General features: G+C 60.9%; 1 protein-coding gene across 1 annotated transcript; it reads right to left on the reverse strand.

Annotated features, from left to right (window-relative positions):
- Window positions 1-763: 763 nt before the first annotated feature.
- TMPRSS4 (transmembrane serine protease 4) lies at window positions 764-8,554 on the reverse strand. The gene is made up of 13 exons (XM_062014059.1): window positions 8,435-8,554; window positions 5,151-5,181; window positions 4,958-5,071; window positions 4,702-4,854; window positions 4,462-4,591; window positions 3,258-3,359; window positions 3,097-3,137; window positions 2,548-2,710; window positions 2,179-2,345; window positions 1,950-2,045; window positions 1,645-1,784; window positions 1,393-1,542; window positions 764-1,162 (listed from the first exon to the last, which is right to left on the reverse strand). The coding sequence occupies exons 1-13, from the start codon at window positions 8,441-8,443 to the stop codon at window positions 1,151-1,153; spliced, it is 1,308 nt and encodes a 435-aa protein (XP_061870043.1). The 5' UTR covers window positions 8,444-8,554; the 3' UTR covers window positions 764-1,150.
- Between the last annotated feature and the right edge of the window lie 2,484 nt (window positions 8,555-11,038).

Genomic DNA, 11,038 nt, shown 5'->3' on the forward strand with positions numbered 1-11,038 from the left:
TTGAAATGGATCTCTGGGTGCTGCAGGGAGCTGGGCCAGCTCTGCAGGATCACCACTGGCACAAGGGCTTTGGGGGGCTGCAGAGGCTTTGTGGGGTGCAGGGGAGAGAGGGCCCGTCCGGAGGCATGTGCTGCCCCAGACACAAACGTGTATCAGCATATCAAAACGCACATAGGAGACGCCTGCAGGGAAACAGGGCTGGGTACGACATGCTGCCTGGCGACTGACAGCACATTTTTGCACTGTAGAGGTTTAGTTAGCTTTGCCTTGAATGAAATAAACTTTATTTACTAGAGAAACTGGCTGCAGCGTGGGTTGCTGTGGGTGCTTAGGCAGAGCCCTGGGCACTCTGGCTGTGTTGTGAGCCCTGGGCCGGGGCACAGCACCTTCCCTCGTGTGGCAAGTGCTGCTGCATCCATTCCTGCTACCCACTGCTCCCTCTGGGACACCCCAAAAGCAGGGTCCTTCCCTGCCCCATTGCATGGCCCTGATCTCTACCGAGGCTGAAGCTAAGCTAGAAAAAGCCCATTTAAAATAACACCTAAGCACCCTGTTTATTTACAGTAATTTAAAGTGACCCCGTTGGCATCAGCTCGTCTGGCTGAGCGGCCCAGGTGCACACAGCACTTTCTTCATTGTGTGCAGGAACAGCTTGTTCACGAGAGCCAGCAAATAAACCCTGCCTGTGCTGGGAAAGCAGCTCTGGCACAGCAAAAAATACCCCTGCAAGTGCGAGTGACAAAGGCTTCAGAGGCTGCGTGGAAAAACCAAACTCTTTCTTTTAATGGGAGTACTCTCCAGCACAAACGTCATTTCTCTCTGTACAACAGTAGTAAGCAAACAGCAGCTTCGCCCCCAGGAGCCTTCCTGCCGCAGCAGGGTCAGCACAGGGCAACACATTAATCTGTCTCCGGAAGGGCGCTCCAGCCGCTCGGATTCCTTCACGGTATCGGTGGCCGTCGCTCCGAGCTGCCCTTTGCCTCCTGGGCTGGCCCTGGCACGCTGCACCACGGCCAGGGTTTGTTTGGAGGCACCGCTCACCTTCCGGGGCTCGGGATCCATTTCCCAGCTGCTGCCGGAACCCACAGCCAAGCGCGTGGGGATGGGGAGGGAGGCGTGGGGGCAGAGGTGAGACCCAGCCCGGCAGGTCTCAGAGCTCGGACTGGAGGGAGAGATAGAAGGAGTGGCAAGCTTTGCGAGGACAGCCGGCACCAGGAGGAACACAGGGGCATCCTTCAGGAGCCAGCTGAAGCCAGCCCCATCCCCACAGCCACGCTGCTCTCCTTTGGGATGCTTCCCCTGGGTGCAGAGCTGCCAAGGGGGCTCTGAGCCTCCCCCATCCCCCCCAAACCCTGCCTGCCACAGCAGCCGTGTGTGTGGCTCGGCACTGACCCTCCGGACAGTGTAGATCCAGTTGAGGTAGGCACGGACGCTGGTGTAGACCCCGGGCGTGCTGGGGGTCCCGCAGCCCTGGCCCCAGCTGACGATGCCCACCACCTGCCAGTGCGTGCCCAAGTACAGCAGCGGCCCGCCGCTGTCCCCCTGCCGAGGACAGACGCTGTGAGCGGGGCTGCCGAGCCCCCGGGCCCCAGCTGCCGTGGGGCTCTCCTGGTGCAGGGCAGCCCCCTGTCTCCAGCCCCGCACCTGACACGTGTCCACCCCGCCTTGGGGCAGGCCGGCACACAGCATCTTCTCGGTGACATCCCCGTGGTAGGCGGCGAGGTTGCAGCTGTCCTTGTCTATGAGCTTCACCTCTGCCTGCTGCAGCGTCTCCGAGGGTTTGCCTGCGTGGAACGCAGCTGCTCGGAGGGTCTCCCCCGCAGCCCCACGCAAGGGGAAAGCCCACCGGCCTGTGTCCTCCTCAAAGCAGCACTGGGGGGACCGTGCCCTCGTCCCTGGGCAGCGTCCCGCCAGGCAGGCAGGGTGCTGGCCCCACACTGCCCACTCACCGTGCTCCTGCGTGTAGCCCCAGCCGATCACCCACAGCGGTGTGCCCGGCACCAGCTCCTCATCGAAGTAGGGCAGGCAGATGGGCCTGCAGCTGTCTGGAAGGGAGGGGTGAGGCACAGGAAGGTGTCCCTGCCACGCTCCGGGTGAGGCATCACTCTGCCATCCCGCTCCTCACTGCCACCGGCAGCACTCGGGACCCTCACCCCAGAAGCTGTGGCCACGTCTCACCTGAGACACGCAGCGGGGTCCGCAGCTTCACCAGGGCAATGTCGTCATCCCTGGGAGACGTGGCTGTCACCTCAGCCAGGAAGACCTTCTCCACGGCGAGGGTGGCGGTGCCCGACAGGAGGTTGGAGCTCGTCTTCACGCGCCAGCTCTGAACGATGGGGTTGTTCCTGTGCACAGGCACAGCGGTCACCGCTCCCCTCTCCCCTGCAAAGCCCTGCCTACGCCCTGCCCCGCTCGCCATTGCTGGCCCAAGCGGCACAAAGCTCTGCAGAGGTGTGTTAACTGCAGTATGTGAAACCCAGAGGGACTCAGCCTGGCCTGAAGGAGCCCTCCCAGCCCCACGCTCTGCCCGGGGAGGTGGGCACTCACTTGAAGCAGTGTGCTGCCGTCAGGACCCAGCTGGGGCCGATGATGCTGCCCCCGCAGATGTGCTCCCTCCTGTACTGCAGGCTGACCTGCCACGGCCAGGCCTCGATGGCGGCCGGGCTGCCGCCCAGCACACGCGGAGCCCTCATGCTGTCCCCGCAGTCTCCTGCCGAGCAACGCCGTGAGAGCAAAAGCACCCACTCCCGGGAGGGCAGCGTGGCCCAGGCGCCCCAGCCCTCATGGCATGGCCTGTGGCACCCCTTCCTGGCACGCCGGCACATGCCCCTTTGCTCTCTGCCCATCAGCCCCAGCTGCTGACATCAGTCCATCCCTTCCCTGCCTTCTGCGGTGCACAGGGCAGAGCACTGTAACTCCTCAGTGAAAGCAAATGCTCCAGGCAGCCACTTCCAACTCTCTGGGAGGCTTGTACCGGCTTCCCAAGAAAGCCAGAAGTGATTAAGCCCAATTTTTCTCGTGCAAACAGCGTGGGAGCCGGGGAGGGCTTGGGGCAGAGCTGAGCACACAGGATGGCGTGGGGCCCAGGACACTTACTGGAACAAAAGAGTGAAACAACCCGTCCAGAGAAGCATTTCCTGGGAAAGGGAGGAGAAGGGCTGGCTCGGGCTCTGCGGCCAGGCGCGGTGGCTCCCAGCAGAGCAAGGGGTACCGCAGCCAGCTCTGCACAGCCAGCTCTGCACAGCTCCGGCACTCACCGTCCCGGCTCGGGCATCTGGAGGCTGCCGTTGGTCAGCACGACCTCGCGTGGGGGCAGGGGCTGCCCTGGGCTCGCCTCCACCTCCCGGAACGTGGGAGTGCTGCAAGACACGGGGTGGGAACGGGTCAGCAGGCAGGGCCTGGGGCACGCAGCCCGAGGCACACTGCCCACGGGGCTGGCAGGACAGGCTCCGGGGCTGGGCATTGCCAGGAGCCTGGGCACTGGGTGATTTTGGGCTCAGGCTGAGCCAAACGTGGCAAAACCCAGCTCCAAACCTGGAGGGGCTAAGGCTTTACAAGGGGATGCTGAACATTTGCTTGTGGCCCTAATAAATTGGTGGTCAGAAGGGGGGAAGCAGGGACTTAGGAAGGGAGTGTCAAGCCTGCAACAGCGAGCAAGAGAAGGAGCCTATAGAAAAAGGGGGTTCCTGGGGACAAGGATACAGAGATGCCAAATGAGGGAAGTGCCGCAGCCCTGAAGGGCTGGGGCAGGCTGGGGGCACTGGCACTGAGCACAGGACCAGGTCCAGGAGCATGTGGAAGGAAGAGAGACCTCTCCTGGGGGACCTCAGTGTTGTTCCTGTGGTTATCTCTTGTGACATTCAGGGCACATTCAAAGCCCCAGTCCCTGATTTTGAGGAACTGGAAAATGCCATTTTGGTCTCAATCTCAGCTCCTAGAGCTTCAGCCCACTTGTAAGGGCCAGCCCATCTGCAGCTGCAGCACCCACCCGCAGCCAACTGCTGAGGCTTCAAAAGGAGAGTGGGAAGCTTTCACCTGCTCTCCTGCTGAGCTTCATTGATGGGGGGACCTGGGCTTAGCTCTGCATATGCCCCTGGAGAGGCTGCTCAGATGAGGTGAGTGCCTGCTGTTGGGAGATGTGGCCAGATCTGCTGTAGGGGTGACTGAGAGGAGTGTGAAGTAAGGAGTAGGAGCAGGGCAGGGTGTTTGTGGGCTGGGGACAGAGCAGGGGAAGCCAAGCACAGCACTGTGCTGATGTGGGAAGCTGCCAGGGTGTCTGGTGCAGAGGCTGGCCAGCTCCTGGGGATGCTCAGGGCACTCTGTGTAAGAAGGATGGACTGAAACCATTAGCACAGAGCTCTGAGCGCTTCGTAAGTAAACAGAGAGCCACTCAAAAAGAGCTTTTATGGGAAAGGGATTGCTAAAGCGGGCAGGAGAGGTGTGGAGAAAGCAGCCACGTACCTCCCGTAGCCCATTTGCTCACAGGCCGCTTTGGCCAGCGCCAGGTTGAAGTGGTCATGGCAGACGCAGGACCAGGCTCCGCTGTTCCTGTTGAGCACCTGCAGGATGGATCTGTCTTTGGAAACACGGGCTGGAGACAGACACGGAGCCCGCTTTGTGACCGGGGCTGGGGCAGGGGGAGGGAGGTTTGCCGTGGCAGCCCAGCCCCAGCACGGCCCTGGCAGCATGTTCCGGACTCACCCGTGGCCGGCGGCCCCTCGGGCACCCACTGGGGACAGTGGCTCTCGTCCTCGCCCCGCGGGCAGTCCGCCTGCCCGTCACACACCCTCTGCAGCGGCACCAGCCGCAGCGGCTGCCGGCAGAAATAGTAGTGGGAGTCCAGGTACACCTTGACTGGAGGGAAGGCGAGTGTAGAGCTGAGCTCCTGCTGCATGGCGGCCCCAGGGCTTTTCCCAGCAGGAGTGGGAGGAGGGTGAGAGGAGAGAGGGAGCCGTACCCAGGAACCCAACGGCGACCAGGCAGGCGAGGCTCAGCACGGCTGCCAGCACGGGGATGCCAACCCGCTTGAAGGACTCCAGCGGCGTGGGGACTTTGTGTCTCGTGCTGGGACCTGCGTCAGAGAGCAGCCTGGCGCTGTGTCACCGGGCCCAGCCTGGCAGCGCCAGCACCCTGCCTCCCCTGGGCTTTACCTCTGCCATTCAGCCGCTCCGAGGCCAAATCCTGCAAACCAGAGGGGAAAAACAGGTATGGAGCTGCAGCAGTTGGTGAGTGGGATGGGTCTGTGGCTGCCTGGCTACCCCACACCACGGGCACAACTTATGTGATCAGTCAGTCCGGGAGGGCAGCCCAGAGAAAGCAGAAGATTAGCAGGCACAGAGGCTGCTGACCCTTCACCCTGCTCAGGGCTCACTAGCAGGGGAACTGCCCAAACCTACAGCTGAGGCTGCCTTAGAGCTGCTGGGCATGGAGGTGACAGCAAGGGGGGTGGCACATCCTAGGGTGGCTACACTCAGCTCTGCTGTCAGCCAAGATCACAGGCCACATTGTTCCCCTGCATGCTGCTTGTGCAGTTCCAGTAACTGGCTTTTCATGATATAGAGTTACTGCCTTGAGTGCACCAGAGGCTTAAGGTGTCGCAGGTGTTACGAAAGAGGCACTTTCTGACGTGCCAAGAAACTTTGAGTCAAAATACAGGTACCTGCAGGGCTGTGCCCCCCAGACATGCCACAACAGGGGTTATAATCTTTGGCTGGCCCAGTGCTGAGTCAGAAACCAAGTGGCACAGCCCGAGTCCTCCCTGGCAGGCTGCAGGAACCAGCCCTCCTCTGGGAACAAGGGCTCTGGGAGTGGGAGGGCTGTCCTGCTGCTAGGACACGCAGCAAACACAGCCCTGGTGGCAGACAGCGCTAGGGAAAGGGAGCAACAAGGCACTGATCCTGCTCAATCACCTCAAAATACTTTTCCCATCATAGCCTCTCCTATGAGGTGCCCAGCTGTGGCAGAAAAGGTCCTGTAAGCTATGCCAAGCAGCCGTGGCCAAAGGAGCTGCCCTGCTCTCGGTGGGTGGGTTGGTGCTGGGCAAAGATCAGAGCCCCTTTGAGGGGGTTCAGGGGGATGCTACATTTCTGCTGCCCTGTTTTGCAGCCACACTGTGAAGAGCTCCTTCCCGGTTTGAAAGCGTGCTCCTGCCCTGCTGAGGCTGCTGAGAGCAGCACACATGCTTTTCCCTTGAATGCCCTTCCAGCCCTGAGCCAGCTCTTTTCCTCTGCTGTTGCATCTGGACTCTACCACAGCAGGTAAGATGAGCTTTTTTTCGTGTGGGACCTGTTCCCAGCATGGACAGAGGTGAGGAAGAGTAAGAACACTGCAAAACCCCCACAGATCGAGGGGCAGCAGAATGTCCAGATTTGGGACAGTTTGGGTCCAGAAGACTTTGCTCCCCTGGCTGCTGAGGTCAGAAGGAGCAGAGGGCTGGAGAGGATTGCATTCCCTGTCTGCAGGGGGAGCAGAGCCCCTATGCCATCTGACGGAAGGCTGGGGTGTTAGAGAACAGAAGTGTGGTGAGACCAGGGCTGAGGGAGGGCTGTCGAGGGGCTGTGCTCCAGCACAGAGCTGATGGGAGGGAGTGGTGGAGCCCTCCCTCCCTGGGTCACTGGATTTGGCCAAGTTCAGCTGTGCACAAAGACTCTGCCAGCAGGATTTTACAGGTGAATGCCAAGCGATTGTTTGTGGGCTAACACACAAAGGTAAGCTGGCTTTCATGTGCTGTTGGCTCAGCTGCCACGGCCCCTCACCTATGCCAGGAAGCCCTGTCTCCCCACCCCAGCCCTGCTGCACAGCTTGGGCTGCCAGTTCTGTGCAGGGGAAGCCTGGGTGCTGCCAGGGTGCTGGGCATGGGGCTGCCAGGAGCCTTTCTTCAAACAGCCAGGCTCGCCTGGCATGGACAGTAAGCGTGAGCACATTGTGGCGAATGCATCCCAGTGCTACCAGGGGTTCCAGCTCTAGGTTAGCTCCTGGGGACACGGAGCCTGGCTCTCGGTGGCAGGGAATTGGGGATGTGCTGGGAGCAGGAGGGCAGGGTGGGAAGGGGAGTGTGTCTCCTGGATCTCAGGTGCCCTTCAAGGCACTTCTCTGCAGCACCAGGTTCCCACAGGAGCCCTGGGAGTTTTGTAACGCTGGTGGAGCTTCCTCCAGCCACCACTTACACACTGCAGTGCAGACAGTGAGGGCACGTGGGGCCAGTCCTTGCTTGTGCCGACCTTCTGTGTCCTCATAGGCCTGGGCTGGGCATGACCTATGTAATGGGATCCTAACAGTTCCCCTGGCTAGCAGCTGGGCCCGTGGCTCTGGCCACTGTGGCCACCTCTGCCTGCACACAAGCCACCCACACTAGTGCCCATCATGTCCTCTGGCATCGGGCTCCTTTCTGACCACCCTGTGTGGGTCTGGTGCGGATGCAAGTGAGAGGAATGACACCCTGGTGCTGGCCACCTCGCCACACAGATGGCATTGCCCATTGTTGACTTTTGTTGTGTTTTCATCAGTCCTGAAACATCCAGCATTTCACAGATTCCTGGGTCAGGGCTGCCTCTCTGTGACTGCCCACTTGCTCTCAAAACCACTCTCCAAGCAAGAGCTGCACTAATTAAACTCCAAGCAAGGCAAACAGCTGTGCCAACTTCTTTGTGGAGTGGAAGCACATGATTGCCTGGAGAACCCAAGGCTACCGGAACTAATGGATGTGCCTTGCTGTACTCTCTGGAAGCACATTAAAACCACTATGGTCAGTCAGCACTCCAGCTATGCCAGTGCCAGCCCACAAGCCGTGGACTCCCCATGACCTCCTGCACCCCTGCCACCTGAGTGGGCTGGGGCAACTCCTGCCCTTTGCCCTCTGCAGCCTGGGGAAGGTGTTGGATGCTCTGAATGCGGGAAGATGGGGTGATCCTGGGGTGTCCCAGGGCACTGCTGCCCTGTGGTAGGGAAGGCTTTTCCTACTAGGGAGGGGCTGCATGCCAGGCTGGGGTTTGGTGGTCATGACTTTGCTTGCATAAAGCAGCGCAGGAAGCAGAGCCGAGCGTGTCCCGTGTGCAGAGCAGAGGGGTCTGCAGTCCCCTGCACTGAGGGAAGGGGTGCTGGGTGCCTGCCCAGGCATTTCCTAAGAACCAGCCCCTTCTCTGGGGGTGGATAGGACTCCCCAGAAGGGCATGTTGCCCTTGGCAAGCAGACTGGTGAGACACGCTGCGCGGCATGTCTGTGTCCCGGTCTGGGAGAGGAGGGCTCATGGGGATAACCAAGCGCCCCATCCAGCAGCCACGGCGGCTCCTGAGGGAGATGGGGGAAACCCTTCCTGTCCTGGCTGCTGTGGAGGGCAGGGCCAGGGAGCAGCAGCTCTGCTGAGCAGGGGCTGCGCGGGGACCTGGTGCCGTGCGCGGGGATGGGACAGAGCCCGGCAAAGCTGTCGGTCACTCACCATGTTCATCCCGCTCCGACGGGGCCTCGTGCCTGCAGAAACCCAGCCGGTACCCTCCGGTCCAAGAGGCTGCGGGTGCCCCGGTGCCCGGGCAGCTCCTGCCGCCCCTGTGCCTGCGCCGCTCTGCGCTGCACTAACTGGGGCAGGACCGCCCAAGCGCTCCTTAAACCCACACTGGGAGTTGTGAAACAGGAATTATGGTTTGTATTGTAATAGAACACCCGGGCTATCAGCAGCACCATCACCTGCAGTAATCTCCTGAGCATCTGCCACTGGAGGGTGACTCACCTGCTGTCACTAAATAGCTTATCAGGAGCCAACTGACTGACAGGGCAGGATTGTTTTCTGCTCCTCTCATGCTGATAAGAGGAACCACGGCGGTCCCGCTCGCTGCCCAACTCTTCCGCGTTGCACCGGCTTGTTTTTAAACGGAGGTTTTGGTAGGTGGAGGAGGAAAGGAGAAGAGTTTGCCTGTGAGGTGACAGGGCCATGAGGTGCGCCCGTGTCTCGGGTCACTCGGTCTGTGTGCCCCTGCGCAGCCCCAGCTCACGGCTGGCGGGAGCTCACAGCGGGGCCGAGGGGAAGCTCAGAGGGAAGCAAGGGCTGCCCATGGCAGGCTGCCTCTGGGTTTTGCCACGTGGGCAGGGGCAGTTGGATGCCTGGCTGTGCAGGAGTAGCTGGTGCCCGGGCAGGCTCAGTGCCCAGGCTGGGGCTGCAGGCAGGTGACCACGGTGCCAGCTCAGGGATGCTGTGACCTTCTCTCGCAGAGCCCCATTCCTTTGCAGAGCAGCTGTGTTGGATGAGCTCATGGATGTTGCAGAAGATGGGTCTGGCAGGGGTAGGTGGGGAGAGAGGGCCTTACAGCCCTGAGCCCTGTTTTGGGAAAGTGTTGTAGGGACAACACTAGGGCTGCCTGTGGAGCTGAGCTCTGATGCAAAGCTGGGCCTTGTGTCCAGGGCTGATGGCTTTGCAATGATGGGCAGCTTGCTTTAGCCTGCTGCTGGCAGCGCTTCCAGGCAGGATGGGCATTTAGGTTTTGGCATGCAGGAGCTGCTCTCTCCAGCTGGGCGAAGGCTGCTGGGGTCGGGGAGGCTGCGGCGGCCCCATTGGCAGCCACCTGGAAAGCCTGACCTTGTGCAAACTCATGCTGAAAGTGGAGGGTGTGCAGGATGTGCCAAGCAGCTAATTACCTTCTCCTTCTTTTGTAATTGAGCTTTCTCAACAGTCAGGGAGAGCCACCGCTGCTGCTGCTGCCAGGTATGTGCAATGTGCCAGCATCCTGAGCCCGCAGCTCCTCGCCCATGGAACTGAGCCAGGCTGGACCAGCTCACCCCACTGCAGCGGCTACCCGGCATCACCCCGTGCCCTGAGCAGGCTCCTGGCGTCTGCACGTGGCTCTGCAGGTAAGGGACACCCTCCCCACACTTGTTACCGCAAATCATAACCGAGAGAACTCTCCAAACTGAAGGACAGTTTAGAAAGCTGATGTTGGTTTGTTACAGTGCTGGGGGTGTGGGGGATCTCTCCTCCTAACATGGGCACCGAGAGACGAAAGCACACCCCTTAGAGACATGAAGGAACACGAATATTCCTATAAATCTAGTGCAGATGCTGGTACGTTGTGAAACCACCCAGCCACGGGGAGCTGGGCAGAGACCTTGGGTCCTGGCTGGGGCAGCACAGGCAAATGGCTGGCTGGGCACCTGATGCAGTGTGGGGTGGAGCGAGCTCTCTTTTCCTGCCTACTCCTTGCCAGGGAACAAACTGGGGCTTAAAAACAAAAGCAGCTCAAGAGGTGGATGTTGCTGGGCCAGCAGGCGTCGGGCAGAGGCTCTGGGAGCAGTGCATCCGGCACCACCTGTGCAGCTGCAGCCCTGTGCTGTGCTACAGAGACCCTCTGGAGGCCTGGGCAGCCTTCCCAGGGCATCCCAGTGCCAGCTCCACATCTCCCACAGCTGGCTGTGGGAGGGCAGCCCGGGCATGTCCATGGGGCGGGAGGTGGCACGGTGGGGAGCAGCACTTCCTCCTTTGAGGTTAAGCGAAGCCTTTGAGGAAGCAGCTGAGGTTTGCAGATGTTATGTCACAGCTCTGTGTGCCTTCGGGGCTTTGCTTCCTGGAGTGCGGTGCGTTTCCTGCCCGTCACCCTTCCCTGGCCTCTTGAACACCAAGCCCTGGCATGACACAGGCTTCCAGGCACCCCAGCTCCACTTAGGGTCAGGCAGGGGCCAGGCAGGGCTGACCGGGGCTCTGCACAACCACCAGCCTCGCTGAGCCACCCAGACATGCACCCTGTCCCTTTCCTCTGTGCTGACAGCGAGGAGCAGCCCTGGGCTCTGTGAGCTGGGCAGTGCCAGGGCCTCAGGGTCTGCCACGTGCATCATCCCCCTGCATCCCACCCATCCCTGGCCACCCTCCCCACGTGCCCCAGGCACTGCCCCTGGTGTCATGATGCTCAAGGTTTGGGTCCTGCCCTGCCCATTGGCTGGGGCACAGGCCACATTCCCTCCTTTGCCTGGGGAGTCGTAGCTGCTGGAGCTCCTCTACTGTCTCCCCAGGGAACCAGTTGGACCAGTGGGCAAGGAGTGGTGCCCAACCTGACTGCAG

This window comes from Colius striatus, chromosome 23, assembly GCF_028858725.1.
Source record: "Colius striatus isolate bColStr4 chromosome 23, bColStr4.1.hap1, whole genome shotgun sequence".
NCBI classification, from domain to species: domain Eukaryota; kingdom Metazoa; phylum Chordata; class Aves; order Coliiformes; family Coliidae; genus Colius; species Colius striatus.